General features: G+C 45.5%; 1 protein-coding gene and 1 long non-coding RNA gene across 2 annotated transcripts; one reads left to right on the top strand and one right to left on the bottom strand.

The window, feature by feature from the left end:
* Positions 1 to 416: 416 nt before the first annotated feature.
* Positions 417 to 6,375, bottom strand: UBE2L5 (ubiquitin conjugating enzyme E2 L5). The gene is made up of 2 exons (XM_078375237.1): positions 6,132 to 6,375; positions 417 to 2,339 (listed from the first exon to the last, which is right to left on the bottom strand). Exon 2 carries the CDS (start codon positions 1,093 to 1,095, stop codon positions 631 to 633), a length of 465 nt encoding a protein of 154 aa, XP_078231363.1. The 5' UTR covers positions 1,096 to 2,339; positions 6,132 to 6,375; the 3' UTR covers positions 417 to 630.
* A 109-nt stretch (positions 6,376 to 6,484) lies between these two features.
* LOC144582769 (uncharacterized) lies at positions 6,485 to 12,143 on the top strand. The gene is made up of 2 exons (XR_013536180.1): positions 6,485 to 10,665; positions 11,883 to 12,143. It is a non-coding gene; the product is annotated as an uncharacterized LOC144582769 (long non-coding RNA).
* Positions 12,144 to 15,267: the final 3,124 nt, after the last annotated feature.

Genomic DNA, 15,267 nt, shown 5'->3' with positions numbered 1-15,267 from the left:
TATTTATTTTTTATTTTAGTTTCACCATGTTAGCCAGGCTGGTCTTGAACTCCTGACCTCAGGTGATCCACCTGCCTCGGCCTCCCAAAGTGCTAGGGTTACAGGCGAGAGCCATGGCGCCCTGCCCGCAGCTATTTCAATCCAAATCTGTTTAACTGGAAACATCAATTAAAACAAAAATGGATTTCCTGCAACCAATACCAATTCCTGTGGCCACTCTCATCCGATCTCTTATCTCCACCCGCCAAAAAAAAAAAAAAAAAAAAGGCAAGGAGTAGAGCATACAAACTCTTTTCTTTTCATGTTCTCTAAGTAAACCCTGGGTTCTGGTAGGAGCCTGTGTCAACATCCTGCTGTCTGAACTCTCACCCTGTTCAGGGTAGCCAGATTTTACGATTTTAAAACATTAATGGCCATTTTTTTTTTTAAGAACATCTTAAATTTTTAATCTTTTCTTTACAGGTTACCTAGACCACTTTTGATTAAGAAAACTGTAGAAAGTTAGTTAACTGCCACAAGGGAACGCCAGGCGGTGGCATGTGTGAATCTCGAGAGTCCTGCTTTAAGGGGTGTCTAAATGCACTGCACCGGGTCTCTGCTCACACTTGCTGGAACCAATCGTGGCAGATTTTAGTCCACAGGTCTTTTTTCCCCGTATTTTCTTGTAAACTCTTCAGCATTCTTATAGAATTTTTTACGGTCCTTAGAGTATTCCTCAGCTAGGTCAGCCCGAAGCGGGTGCTCAGGCTGGGGGTCATTCACCAGTGCTATAAGGGACTGGATTACTTGGTCGGTTTTGGTCGTTGGCTTCCAGTTTTCAGCACTAATTACCGGCAGACAGACCTGCCCCTTTTCGTCGATGTTCGGGTGATAGATCTTTGTTTTAAATGTGATCTTCGGTGGTTTGAATGGGTACTCGGCTGGAAAGTTGATTTCGATTTTGAAGGCCCCCTTATCATATGGAGGGTTGTCAGGAACAATAAGCCCTTGCCAAATAAATAAGTTAGCTTCATCAACCTGGATGTTACGGAAGTTTTCCATTCTACAGTTGCGGATTTCTTCAAGCTCCTTCATCAGCCTGCTGCTGGCCGCCATCTTGGATTTGGTGCTGCTCCTTTCCCAGAATGCATCGCGGTAACGGCCACTTACAATATTTGCATATGAATACGCTCAAATAAAATTCCGATGTGGCAGTTTGAACTTCCGCTGAGCAAAGCAACTTAGCCATTGATTAGTTAGAGTGATCATCCACAATCCTACACATGATAATTTTTGCTTTGTTTTTGAGCCAGAGTCTTGCTCTTTTTGCCCAGGCTGGAGTGCACTGGGCACCATTTCGGCTCACTGCAACCTCTGCCTCCTGGGTTCAGGCAATTCTCTTGCCTCGGCCTCCCAAGTAGCTGGATTACAGGCACACCCCACCATGCCCAGCTTTTTAAAATTTTTATTTTTAGTAGAGATGGGATTTCACCATGTTGGCCCGGCTGGTCTCCAACTCCTGACCTCAAGTCATCCGCCCACGTCGGCCTCCTAAAGTGCTGGGATTACAGATATGAGCCACTGCGCCGGGCCTTACACATTATAATTCTACCTGCATATTCACCTGTTGCCTGACTGAAGACTGATATTATATGTAGATCAGATTGCTCATCTTGCATTTCAAAGCACAAAGTGAGATCCTTGGTGTTTGAATATTTTTCCTGAAGAATTTCTGTTAATCCAGTTCATGTTCTCAACAGGAAGTAATTCAGACATGGGAAATGATAAAATGTATCAACTGAGAGCCAAAGATGATAATGAATAGAGGTTAAATATACAACAATACTCATGCAAAGGGATAGAAATAATATATTTTGAGGCATTTTCACGAAAAGTTGTCACATTAGAGTACAAATGTATACTTATTTGAATTTTCAGATATAACTCACTTTGTAGACGATTTAATATACTGAAACCTGTCATTTTAATTATAAAACTGGACTTGAATTTCTGTAGAACAAGTATTATACCCAGAATGACATGAAAAGTTCAGTAAGAAGGCAGCAAAACTTATTTAAAGGTAAGATGATCTTTTACAATAAATTATTAATGGTACTACTCAAAATAAGTTATGGAATATGAACACAAAGTAGTCAGAGTTATATTTGGCATGAGAACTAAGGAGCTTAAAAAGAAAAGCGGTATTAGAACAACAAAAAATGGGACAGCAGTCACTTGGCTTCGATGAGCCTTCTCTGCAATATTCTGTAAGAAGAGAATACACAAGTTGCATTTTTAAAAGTTACCTTGTTGTGGAAGCTTCTGAATTTTGGAAATGAGTGGTTGATCTTGATCAAAGCCTGGAAGAAACACAGACATTGTGAATCAAAATGGAACAGGATAAGCAGAGAGTTCTCTTCTAGCTACAGATAAAATCACCACCTGAGCGTAGACTGTGTAGACCAGGGTTAGAAAAGAAGTCCATTTGGCAGGAAAATAAGGTGAGAGTCAGAGAGCAAATAAGATTGCAGCAGATGTCAGGATACAGAAAACAACTGAACAGGTGAGAATTCAAAATAGTATGTTTATATGGCCTGTATTCCCCAACTAAAAGCACCATGTGGGCAGGAATTGTACTCCTGTCCACTGCTATAACCCCAGCTTCTGGGCCAGTGTCTGGCTTGTGGAAGTTGCTCCATACATTCCCCCTCGCCACCCCTCACTATTGTGTAAACCTCGACTCGAATTCATACTTTTTTTTTTTGAGACAAAGTTTCCCTCTTCTCATCCAGGCTGGAGTGCAGTGGTGTGATCTTGGCTCACTGCAACCTCTGCCTCCCAGGTTTAAGCTATTCTCCTGCCTCTGCCTCCAGAGTAGCTGGGATTTCAGGCATGCGCCACCACACCCAGCTAATTTTTTTATTTTTAGCAGAGACTGGGTTTCACCATTTTGGCCAGGCTGGTCTCGAACTTCTGACCTCAGGTGATCTGCCCACCTGGGCCTCCCAAAGTGCTGGGATTACAGGCATGAGCCACCAGGCCTGGGCCATAAATATTTGATGAGTGTATAAACATAAGCTGAAGTTTCAGAAGATAGATATGTCCCAGAAAATTAAGTCCCACAGGTATGTGATGAACACCCAATCCGTACTATGTTAAGTGTTGGCATGTAATGCAAAAGTAACTGTTATCTAAGACTCAGTAATAAGGGATGAGAATGCATGGCACTAGGTGGGGAGGAGCAACTGTCTTTGGGAAGAAGGCATTAGAGATGGTACTGAATGGTGAGTAGTAGGAAAGGCAGGGACTGGAATCCAGTGCCTGGCCCTGGGCTTTGTATTCTATTTCCAAGCACCCTGAGAACAGGAACCACTTCACCTACCTTTGAATGCCAAGCACCTGCCTCACTGTGTTTCTAGTAGATGCTCAGTAAATGTCCATGAATTGATAAGTAGACAATTGGGATCCAGGCAGTGCATGCAATGGAGCTACAGGATCAGCATGCTGGCTGGGACCAGCCAGGGAATCAGCCAGGGCCTATTTCCTTGTTCTCTGTCTCATCTACTTGAACAACTGTGGCCAATCCAGGATGGGCACTGTCACAGTGTGGCCTGAGAAATCCTCCCCCAGGATTAAACATTAAAATGTCAACCCTCAGGCCCCTTTGGGACTTCTTGAATCAAAATCCTGAGTGAGAGGACAGAAACTGGAGTGTAAATCAGGTATCCAAGAACTAGGCACTGCGGCTCATGCCTGTAATCCTAGCACTTTGGGAGGCTGGGATGGGAGGATTGCCCAGTCTGGGCAACATAGTGAGTCTGGTCTCCACAAGGAAAAAAATAAAAATTAGGTGGGCAAGGTGACACACACCTGTAATCCTAGCTACTTGGACCAGGCAGATCATTGGGCTCAGGAGGTTGAGGCTGTAGTGAGCTGTGATTGACTGCACTCTAGAAACTGAAATCCTAAGAGCAAGAGAAACAACTGTATTGGGTGGGCACTGTGGGCCAGGTACTGTTCAAGGTACTTTCACATATAGTCATTTATTTATTTTTAAATTTGCTGTAAACTCTCAGCAGACACATATAGTAATTTAATATGCAATAATCCACAGAGGTAGCTTGATTATAACTATCTGTGTTGGAGGAGACGAGCTCAGGGATAGTATATGACTTGCTTAACACTGTATGGCAAGTAACTACTGGGATCCAAATTCCTGCGCTTAATTTCAGAGACTCTCCTACATCTCACGACACCTTAGGGAAATGCAGAATCCAGGAAACCAGGACCGTATGCTGTGCCTGTCTTCAGGAAATGTACGGTCAGCCTCTATTGGCTGAATCTGCCTAAATGAATCTCTGGAAATCGAGAGTTGAGGTTATAACATTACATAATTCTGGATCCTAGAGTGTCAGAGTCATCTACGACTTTAAAAATCCTAGTAAGTCCAAGCACTGGGTACAGTGGTTTGTCTGAATCCGGACTAGAAAATTCACACGTGTAGAGTGGACAAGTGCCTTAACAGAATGAAGGCAGAGGTGGGGGAAGACAGCTGGAGAGGTTCAGACTGTCACCCCCACACCTAACACTGCTGTTGGCTCCAGCCAACAGTTTCACCCACGGTGTCCCTGTCTTCTCATGTTTCAGAGAAACCCAAAGTCCAGCTTTCCATCTGGAACATCATGATTTTGAAATATCCATAACTGATTCAAAAGTTTAAACTACACCCCCCAGGCCAAACAAACAGGTCTGGAAGACAAGTTCAGGCCTATGGAGCTCCAGCATGCACCCTCTGGTTGGGAACAGACAAATCCCAGGGCATTAAGCTACATAAAGTAACTGGGATATGGTTTAGTGAAAACGGTTTCCATCAGAACCTGCCTGTGCATCTGTTGGCATGAAGGTGTATCCCTACCACTATTTCTGGTTTAATTTAGGAAAATATGCATTGCATCATCTTTTGATTTTATACAAGTGTATCAGATGTGGCCTGAAGGCCCAATTTTTGTAAATTGGAATTGCATCTTTCTATTACCCTACCTTCCACCATAAGGATGCCTCATTCTGGTTTTTGGGTGATCTTCAATGGGCACTGGGCAATTTTAAATGTATGATTCCCCGGCCTTTCAGTTTATTTCATTTTTTTGAGACAAGGTCTGGCTGGAGTGCAGTGGCGCTATCTCAGCTCACTGCAGCTTCCACTTCCTAGGCAGCGCATCCAATGGAGCTGCAGGATCAATCAGCATGCTGGCCGGGACCAGCCAGGGAATCAGCCAGGGTCTGTTTCTTTGTTCTCTGTCTCATAATGCCATCCTCCTTCCTCAGCTTCCCTAGTAGCCGGGACTACAGGTGTGCACCACCATGCCTGGCTAATCTTGTATTTTTTTAAGAGACAGAATGTCACTATGTTGCCCAGGCTGGTCTTGAACTCCTGGACTCAAATGATCCCCTCCGCCTCGGCCTCCCAAAGTGCTAGGATTACAGGCGTTATAACTACACCGGGCTACACAGTTTATTTTAAAGGAAAAGAGAGTAAACTCTCAGGGGGAAGAAACTCCAGGTTTAATAACACTCTGTATTGTATCTGCTTTGCTGTAATCGTATTGGAGATTTTCTAGATGGGACTTCTCTGTACTGAAGCCTTAAACCTGCTGTTTATCGCAGAAGTTATCCATATCTGTCTCTCTCACACACATGCACAAAAACTAGATGATGTGTGATTTCCTATATATGACACGATAACATTTTAAAACAGTAAGTCTAGGAAAACGAATTGAGTTTTATCATCGCTATTATTTAATGATTTTATCATGTTACTTTATGTTGAATGGCTATGGAATAATTAATTAGGTTTCGTTGTTGTTTTTAATACCTCCACAGTCTAAATAATAAACCACTCTCCCAACATTGGCATCGCTTTAGAAGAGATTTTCTTATCTATTTCATGGCACAGTTAAAAAGGTGCCTCTCCCTCTGTGTCCTAATTTTTACAACGCGTGTGCATTTATTACGTGTCATCAAACGAGGCAATGCTAACCTAGCAAAGCAAAAATCATCAGCAGAGCAAATTAATGCAGTGTCACCTGCTGACCGATGTTAAACGCGGCAGAGACGCACAAGCATCCGTGTGAATGGATTAAAAAGGCACTTACAGGGATGACCCGCAAAGATCCTAGTTTCAAGACACAACAAAAAGCCTCCAGGAAGTGAAGCCGGCAGGTTCTAATCTCATTTATTTCCATGGCTATGTTTTTTTTTTCTTTAATTGTAGTTTTCCACTGTAAAACCAAAGAGCATCAAAGGAGAAGAACAGCTTCCCCACTCTCGGAAGCCTCGCGGAGCCGAGTTCCCCGAGCGCCCGACCCTGCCTGCGCCGTCGCCACCGCCGCATCCACCACCGCCGCCGCGGCGGGGAAGCTGGGCTGGGCTGGGCTGGGCGGGGAGGGGCGGGCCGGGGCGTGGCGGGCGTCGGCAGTTATTTATTTAGCGGCTGTAGAAAAGCTCTGCTGCGCTCGCGAAACCCAAAGACGCCTTCTAGGTAGCAAGGCGGCCTCACCCGTCCAACAGCTCCCGGGCTTGGGAGAAACTAAGGAACTCGCGTCGCCCGCCCGCAGCTCCCCGGGGCCGCGTGTCCACCCGCGGCGCTCGCCCTCCCCGCTCCTCCCCACTTTCTACCCCAATCTCCGCCCGCCCCGCTTTCCACTCTCCCACCTCCTCCTTCCGCCCCCGCCTCCACCTTCTCTCCCCTCCCACATTCCCAGTCTCCCACTTCCCCCTCCTTCCCGCCCCACCTCCCCCTACTCCCCTCGCTCCTCCTTCCCCTGCTCCTCTCCTTTCCATCTCCTCCGCCCTCCCCCACCTCCTCCCCGCCCCCCTCCACCTCCTCCCTGCCCCGCTCTCCACCCTTTCCCCACTCCGCTCCCCGGGCGGCGGGCGGCTCCCTGGCTTCGGCGTGTACAGATTTGGGCAGAATGTGGTTCCAAGGCTCTCGGTCAAGAATTCCAGAGGAAGAAAGTTTGCTGGCAGCGCGGCCGCTCACACCACTCCCCGCCCCGGGGGCGGTCCTCGAAGCCGGGTCGCGCCGCCCGGGCTCCCCTTCCACGAGCCTTCGCTCTTCCCCGGGAAGGCCTGGCCTTACATAAGGGCCCGTGCGCCTGTCCCAGCCCTGTGGGCAGTGCACTCTGCTCTGCTCAGTTTAACGAAGATTCTGCTCTTCAAACTTAATACAGATAAAAGGGGCCGCGATCCGTTTTATTTTAGACGGGAAAATGAGGGCGCAAAAAGGAGACTGAGAGGGGCCAGAGAACAGGACAGCAGGTTCGTGCTGGTGGCAGGTGGATGGATGGAAGGTTCCTTGAGAGCGGAATTTCCTATTTGGACGTCTGTGCAGAGGGAGGTGGCTGTAAAGATCAAGTAGCCTTGATAACGCCAACGTGGCCTGGACAACAGAAGCCCCAGGGAAGGAAAGGGGGCGGGACTTCTGCTGCCAGAAAGGATGATCACTATCCGGATCTTCAGTGGGACCCGCGCCTTCGCCAGGGCTTGTAGAGGGGATGAGGGTGTGGGCCCTGTGCTGGGAGCACAGTGCCTGCGTCTCCAGCGGCAAGCCCGGCTACAGCAGCCACACCAGAAACAGCGAACGCGGAGGCACTGTGCTAAAACTTTGCCAACTCTGTTGCATTTAATCCTTAGAACAACTGAGCCCTCCTTACTCCCATTTTACACACGGTGAGACTGAGACCTGGATGGGCTAAGTGTCTTGGCCGTGACCACACAGCTCTTTGCAGCCGACTGAGGACTCAAACCTCGGACTCCAAAACTCATGCTATGGGACGACTTCGTATTTGGGAGGCCTAAGACAAACGGGTTCAGCTTCGGGGCAGAGTGAAGGGACCCTGCGTTTGGAGGATAGGCAGGTAGGCTTGGAGCAGGCGGATATGTATGTGCTCACGGTTCTCGCTCACATTTCACCACGGACACCGCGGATCTTTACCCCTCAGGACGTTACTGACGCGATTCATTAGCAGGAGTTTCTGAATTCCTGGACCTCCTTGAGGAGCTGTTGCCTCTGGTTAACCCGTCTCCTTGTGATTCTTCAGGGAAATTCCCTGTGCTCAAGGCTGGTGTCCATATGCAGAGTTACTGGAGTAGCCGACGGGATTAAAAACAATTCCCAAATTTCCATTCTTCTGGGAATTCGTGGGATTCCTGGCCCACATATATTTTATAAGGGGCCTAACCTGGAGCCTGAGGATGTGGGTGTCCAGGAGTAATGATGAGGGGACATTCCTCGGTCTAGTATGAATGTGTGTCCCTTTGCTTCTTCTCCCCAGCAACTATGTAACACACCTGATACTGTTAAGGCCCCTCTGATAGTTTCTTTCTAAACAGGTTCGAGATCCCACTAAGGATTTTCTTTTTTTTGTGGTTCAGTTGCTATTTTTACTACCACTTAACATCTACACACTCATTCGAACCTAGAAGACACCCTAAATTCTCCCCAAAAGTGAGAGAAATATTTGACATCCCAGCCTACTAAGGAAGTCAGTGGGAAGCCTGGTTCTCCTATCAAATGTCTTCACAACGTTCCAACAGAGTACAGAGGAAATCAGTGTTTAAGAGGCCATGTGGTGGGATAATACCTTAGGGTGCTATCTGATAGTTCATTTATTTCTAAACTAGTGTAGCTGCCATGTTGATAATGAAATATCCCATAGAAGCTCTAGGAGGTCTCCTTGTGTTATCCCTTCTCCATTTATTTTTAGGGTGAGAACTGAAGCCACCAAAAGGCTTACTACACAACCCAACACCCAAGCCTTGTTTTGGGGCGTGGGGACAGTGGATGTGGCTCCTCAGGCTGACCAAGTGAAGAAGGAAGCTGGCTCTGCCCAACAACTCCTACAAAGGAAGGGCCATGGTCGGTGGCGGCGGGGTGGGGATATTCAGTGGTTCTGGGCAGCTGCTTCATTCACAACAGAATGGCCATTTTCTCCAGCATGGCCATCTATCTCTTGTCTTTTTGCCATGTCAGCCTAGAAGGTAGAAGCTAGGGCCAAGGCTGCTGCTAAGGAATTCTTCCTCCTACTGGGGCCTAATATTAGGCTTTCCTTATATTGTGGAGGGGACCCTGGAGGGTGGTTAGAGACTCTCTTCCTTCCTGCTGGGCACCCTGAAGAGGAGCAAGAGGATCTGGTGAGCAAAATGAAGCCAAGCTTAGGGTAGTGCCTGGAGCTGACAACCCAATTCCCTGCTGAACAGCATGCAGTTGGCTCAGGGCTGTTCCGCACCTGGGAGCTTCCTGCCACTCACAGGCTACCCGGCACACAGTACCAGGTCAGTGGCCCAGGCCTGTCTGCCGCCACAGTGCCCTGTGCCCGAGACCTTTCCTGGCCTCTGCTGGATCACATGTCTAGTGTCATTCCTAGGGACTCCAGAGGCAAGTCCAGGCTAATATGCTCTGGGAAAACAATGGATGATGTATGTGTTTGCCTTTTGACCTAGATAAATGATACCTGGATCCCAGGTCTGGCTCTGGGGCAGGGGAGCTTCACGCCTGGCTATGGCAGAACTCTAAAGGAGGTACTTTGGGTTTTCACCACCTCTTAAATCATCTGAGAGAGAGAGAGAGAGCCACTTACTTTCACATGCACAAGCTGCCGCTGGCTCTGTCACAAGAAGATGAACTACAAGTAATAAAATCAAGATGAAGTCCTGTGTAAATCTTTCCAGCTTACAAAGATTGTAGAAAGTTGAAGATGAAAGGGATATTAAAGAGCATCTCATTCTACCGCCTCATTTTGCAGCTGTAAGAACTGTGGCCCAGGGAGGGGGATTGGGGAAGCCACCATCACACAGCTGCTCCATGGCAGGAGCTATGCTGACTTTCTGTGGCTATTGCCATGACACCCAGCATTGTTTGACGTTTGAAGATAGTAAGGGAGAAAGCAGTCCTCCCAGTGTCTTCACCTCCCACGACGTTTATTGTTTCCAGCTGTTAAAAATTGGCCCTTTAAAAATGGGTCGCCCTGCCAGTCATTGAAGGTCACCGCGGCGGGGAGTGGTGATTTAGAGGGCTGCAGAACAGGCAGGGGATTGGAGGCACAATTGCCAGTCTCCCTGGCACCTGGGATTTCTGTCATTCAAGTCCCTGGGTGTGTGCCCTCAGCGAATACTAACCCACAGAGTCCATTGCTAACTGCAGTCATCTGTGCATTTGCCCTCTGGGGACAGAAAGCCGGAAAAAATGCTATTTCCTAATCTAGTTGGCCTTGGATGGGGAGATGTTTTTGCCTAATGGAAGCCTTCGGAAAGTAAATATTGTATTTAGGACCTACAGTGCTCCCCAGGATGCTGTAAGGGACCTGGTTATAAAGAAAAAAACCTCACAGGTGGTTTTGGCTTTGGCTTTGTCTGAGTTAAGTCCTTTTGGTTCCAAGTAATCAACTTGAGCTGACTTAAGCATGAGGGACATATTAGAGTATAGCAGTATCTCATGAAGTTCAAGGGCAGATTGGCCTCAAGGTAACCTGAGAAGCTGCTAGGAACCTAGGCAGCCCACCTTCTCCAGCTTTCTTCTCTGCTTCATCTCTCTGCAATCCACTCTCTTCCCTGTGAGTAGCTGGGTGGAGGATAATCCCTCAATAACTACCACATCTGCATCTTCTCTCCTAAAGAGATTAGCCAAAGGTGAGTGGCTGTTCTCATTCCAATACTAAATTCCTGGGAGAGGGAATTTGGTTGTCCCAGCCTGGGTCGGGTGCACAGCTTGATCCAATCAGGTGTGCCCTGGAGAGGGTGCTCTGAGACAGGCACATCTGGGGACGCTCATCCTCATGCATGACCGAAGGGCAGTTCTCCAGGAAAGAAGAGAGGAGCGTGGAGGGCAGACATTTCAAATGTGTGTTACAGGCTTCAATCAAATTAGTTACTGATATAGAAAAATGGCAATGTAGGGTGCTTGAGAAACAGTTCTCAAGAGAGAACTGTAGAGATTCTATTTGCCTAACTTCCTGGATGATAAATTGTCTATCATGGAACTGTTACTTTTTTTTTTTTTTTTTTGAGACGGAGTCTCACTGTGTTGGTAAGGCTTGAGTACAGTGGCATGATCTCGACTCACCGCAACCTCCGCCTCCCAGGTTTAAGTGATTCTCCTGCCTCAACCTTCCGAGTAACTGGGATTACAGGTGCCCACCACCACGCCTGGCTAATTTTTGTATTTTTAGTAGAGATGGGGTTTCAACATGTTGGCCAGGCTGGTTTCGAACTCCTGACCTGAAGTGATCTGCCTGCCTCGGCCTCCCAAAGTGCTGGGATTACAGATGTGAGCCACCATACCCAGCCAGAGCTGTATCTTTTTATATAGTAAATTTCTTGCAGTGTAACCCCTATCCTCTGGACTCTGTGTAAAAAGCTCATCCAGATGATCTGAGGAGTGTCTTAATCTTTTATGTGACTATCATATATATTTTCATCCTGTTGAGGTATGTTTGCTAAGTGGATATTGAAAATGAAATCAAGGTATAATTTTAAACTTGCATTGAAATGTATCTATATAAGCATCTGTGCACACGTACTTATCTTGTTAAACACCCATTCTGCTTTCCAAAGGATTTGAAGCAACGTCTAATAAAAACACAGAAAAAATATGGCCAAGAGCTGTTAACACCAAAAAAAGAAGTAAAGGGCAAGTCGCAAACAGATTGCAGTTGAGCGAAGCTGCATAGGGCTGTCACGGCAGGCCTGAAGGGATGCTAAATGTAGTGCTGAACTTTCTGACATTCAAGGCCCAAACTAGTGTCTGCTCTGTGGTCCTCAAAACCCTTTCAGAGGAGCCGCAGATCAAAACGATTTTCATAATAACACCGAGACATTGTTTGCATCTTTCATTGTCATTCTCTTAGGAGTATACAGTGGAGTTTTCCAGAAGGCACGTGCCGTGTGCATCACCACAGACTGAATGCAGAAACAGACATGAGGCTCTAGCTGTCTCCTACTAAGCCAGACATCCAGCACATCTGAGAGTGTAAAACAGTGCCACTCTCCTCACTTGTTTGTTTTGGAAAATAGGTCTTTCATGAAATGTTAATGATGTTGATATATTATGGGTTTGTTGTTATTTTAAATGAATAAATAATTTTTGATTTAATTTCTAATACTGTAAATATGGACGGATATATGTTGTATAAGTAAAAACTCTTTGGGGTTCTCAACTATTTTTAAGAGTATAAAGGGGTCATTAGAGAACTGCCACTGAAGAATATTAGTGTTATTTAAAGAGCTTCTACACAGAGAAAGAAACTGTCAACAGAGTAAACAAACTACAGAACGGGAGAAAATAGTCACAAACTGCATCTGACAGGGGGCTAATATCCAGACTCTATAAGGAATTTAAACACTTCAATGAGTAAAAAATAACCCCATTAAAAAGTGGGCAAAGGGGCCAGGTGCAATGGCTCACCCCTGTAATCCCAGTACTTTGGGTGGTCGAGGCGTGAAACCCTGTCTCTACTAAAAATACAAAAAATTAGCTGGGTGTGGTGGCACACGCTGATAGTCCCAGCTACTCCGGAGGCTGAGGCAGGAGAATCGCTTGAACCCGGGAGGCGGAGGTTGCAGTGAGCTGAGATCCCGCCACTGCATTGCTCTCTGGAGGACAAAGTGAGACTCCATCTCAAAAAAAACAAAAAAGTGGGCAAAGGACATGAACAGTGACTTCTCAAAAGAAGACATACAAGCAGCCAACAAATATGACAACATACTCAACATCAATAATAATTAGAGATATGTAAATTAAAACCACGAGGAGATACCATCTCACCCTAGTCAGAATGGCTATTATTAAAAAGTCCAAAAAAATAACAGATGCTGCTGAGGCTCTAGAGAAAATGTAATGCTTATCTATTGTTGTTGGGAACATAAATTAGTCCAGCCACTGTGGAAAGCAGTTTGGAGATTTCCTCAAAGAACTTAGAACTACCATTTGACCCAGCAGTCCTATTACTGGGTATATATCCAAAAGAAAATTAATCTTTCCACCAAAAAGACACATGTGCTGGTATGTTCACTGCAGCACTATTCACAATAGCAAAGACATGCAGTCAATTTAGAGGCCCATCAGTGGTAGATTGGATAAAGAAAACGTGGTACACATACACCATGAAATACTGCCCAGCCATAAAAAAGAATGAATTTATGTTATTTGCAGCAACATGGATGCAGCTGGAGGCTGTTAGCCCAAGTGAATAATGCAGGAAAGGAAGACCGAATACTGCATTTTCTCACTTATAAGTGGGAGCTAAACATTGAGTGCACATGGACATAAAGATTAAAATGATAGACACTGGAGACTACTAGAGGGAGGAGAAAGGGAGAGAGCCAAGGGCTAAACAACTACCTATTAGGTACCATGCTCACAACCGCGGTGATGGGATCATTTGTACCCCAACCTCAGTGTCACACAATATACCCATGTAACAAATCTGCATATGTACACCCTGAATCTAAAGTAAAGGTCAAAATTTTTTTTAAAAAAGATTATTACTATTATTTAACCATCCATATCAGTTCATTCTCACAATGCTATATATCAATAAAACCACCTGAGACTGGGTAATTTTTAAGGAAAAGAGGTTTAATTGACTGGCTGTTCTGCATGTCTGGGGAGGCCTCAGGAAACTTGTAATTATGGTGGAAGAGGAAGCAAGGCACGTCTTACATGGTGGCAGGAGAGAGACAGAGCAAGGCAGGGGGTTGGGGGAGACATGCCACACTTTTAAACTATCAGATCTCATGATAAATCACTATCACGAGAACAGCACGAAGGAAACTGGCCTTGTGATCCAATCACCTCCCACGCCCCTGACACATGGGGATTAAAATTTGAGATGAGACTTGCATGGGGACACAGAGCCAAACCATATCATGCATCTGAGATGCTGATTTTTGCCCCCACAAATTTTTTTCCTGAAGACATTGGTCACATCTACACTTGATCCTCTACAAAACAGATTTTTTTTTAATTTTAGGAATAGATGAAGTAGCATTTTTGTACACATACATTCATTTATTCCTCATTCTATCTGCTCACGACATAGTCATTGAACACCTATTATACAGATGCCACGTATCATGCTTGACTCTGGGAATAGAGTGAAGAGCAAGACACATGGGCCTTGACTTCATGAAGGTTATGATCTAGCTTGCAAAGGAACGACAGTATGACTTAAAAATAATATAGGGTCAAGGTAAAATTAATCCAAATGGAAACTGCTTTTATTTGTCTTCACATAAACTACCAGTTTGTTTTTTTTTTAACCTGCTATTTACTTTGCTGAGTCTGAAGACTTAAGGAATTTCTAGGCAGGAGAACATCATGTGCCAGGTATTGGATTTACTGGTGATTTAAGTTACAGCAGCCCGAGTCTGTTATTGTGTTTAAAGGTATGGTATGTTTTGGGAAAACTCAGCCTAGGTAAACAAAAATCCATGTTAGAAAGTATTATATTTGTGCCGGGCGTGGTGGCTCACATCTGTAATCCCAGCACTTTGGAAGGCCGAGGCTAGTGGATCACCTGAGGTCTGGAGTTAGAGACCAGCCTGACCAACATGAAGAAACCTACCTCATCTCTACTAAAAACACAAAATTAGCCGGGCGTGGTGGCACATGCCTATAATCCCAGCTGCTCAGGAGGCTGAGACAGGAGAATGGCTTAAACCTGGGAGGCAGAGGTTGCAGTGAGCCGAGGTCGCGCCATTGCACTCCAGCCTGGCAACAAGAGTGAAACTCCATCACCAAAAAAAAAAAAAAAAAAAAGTATTACATTTGTATTACAAAAAGACTTTTCATTCTGGAAATATAAGACTTACGGAGGGGTTGATCAATAACTTGATTGATTGAACGATTCAGCAGTTTACTGTATATTTAAAACATGATTCAGATGATCCCAGTTGACTCAGTTTTTCAGTTATATGTATAATGCATTTAGGAAAACAAAAGTGTATTGCACAGTTGCAGTAGAAAAGAAAGAAGCATGTTTGCAGGTGCGGCTGGTGTCTGCTGTTAGGCAAGCCCCAGAATGGGAGGAAAAGTCTAGAGTTGGTAAAAGCGCAGTGCCAAAGAACACACAAACTTCAAAGTTTAAGTGGAACTTAATTTCTTTGACAGCATGGTTGAGCAGAAGGTCAAGACAGTGCATATAAATTTCAGTAAGACATTAGACAAAAGTCTTTTGTAGTGTTCTTGTTGATTAGCTCATGGGGAGACCTAGGGTAAATCATGGTACAATT

Source organism: Callithrix jacchus, chromosome 5 (genome assembly GCF_049354715.1).
Source record: "Callithrix jacchus isolate 240 chromosome 5, calJac240_pri, whole genome shotgun sequence".
In the NCBI taxonomy this organism is placed as follows: Eukaryota; Metazoa; Chordata; class Mammalia; order Primates; family Cebidae; genus Callithrix; species Callithrix jacchus.
Note: the sequence above shows the minus strand (reverse complement) of the source record. Positions and strands in the feature narration are given on the sequence as shown.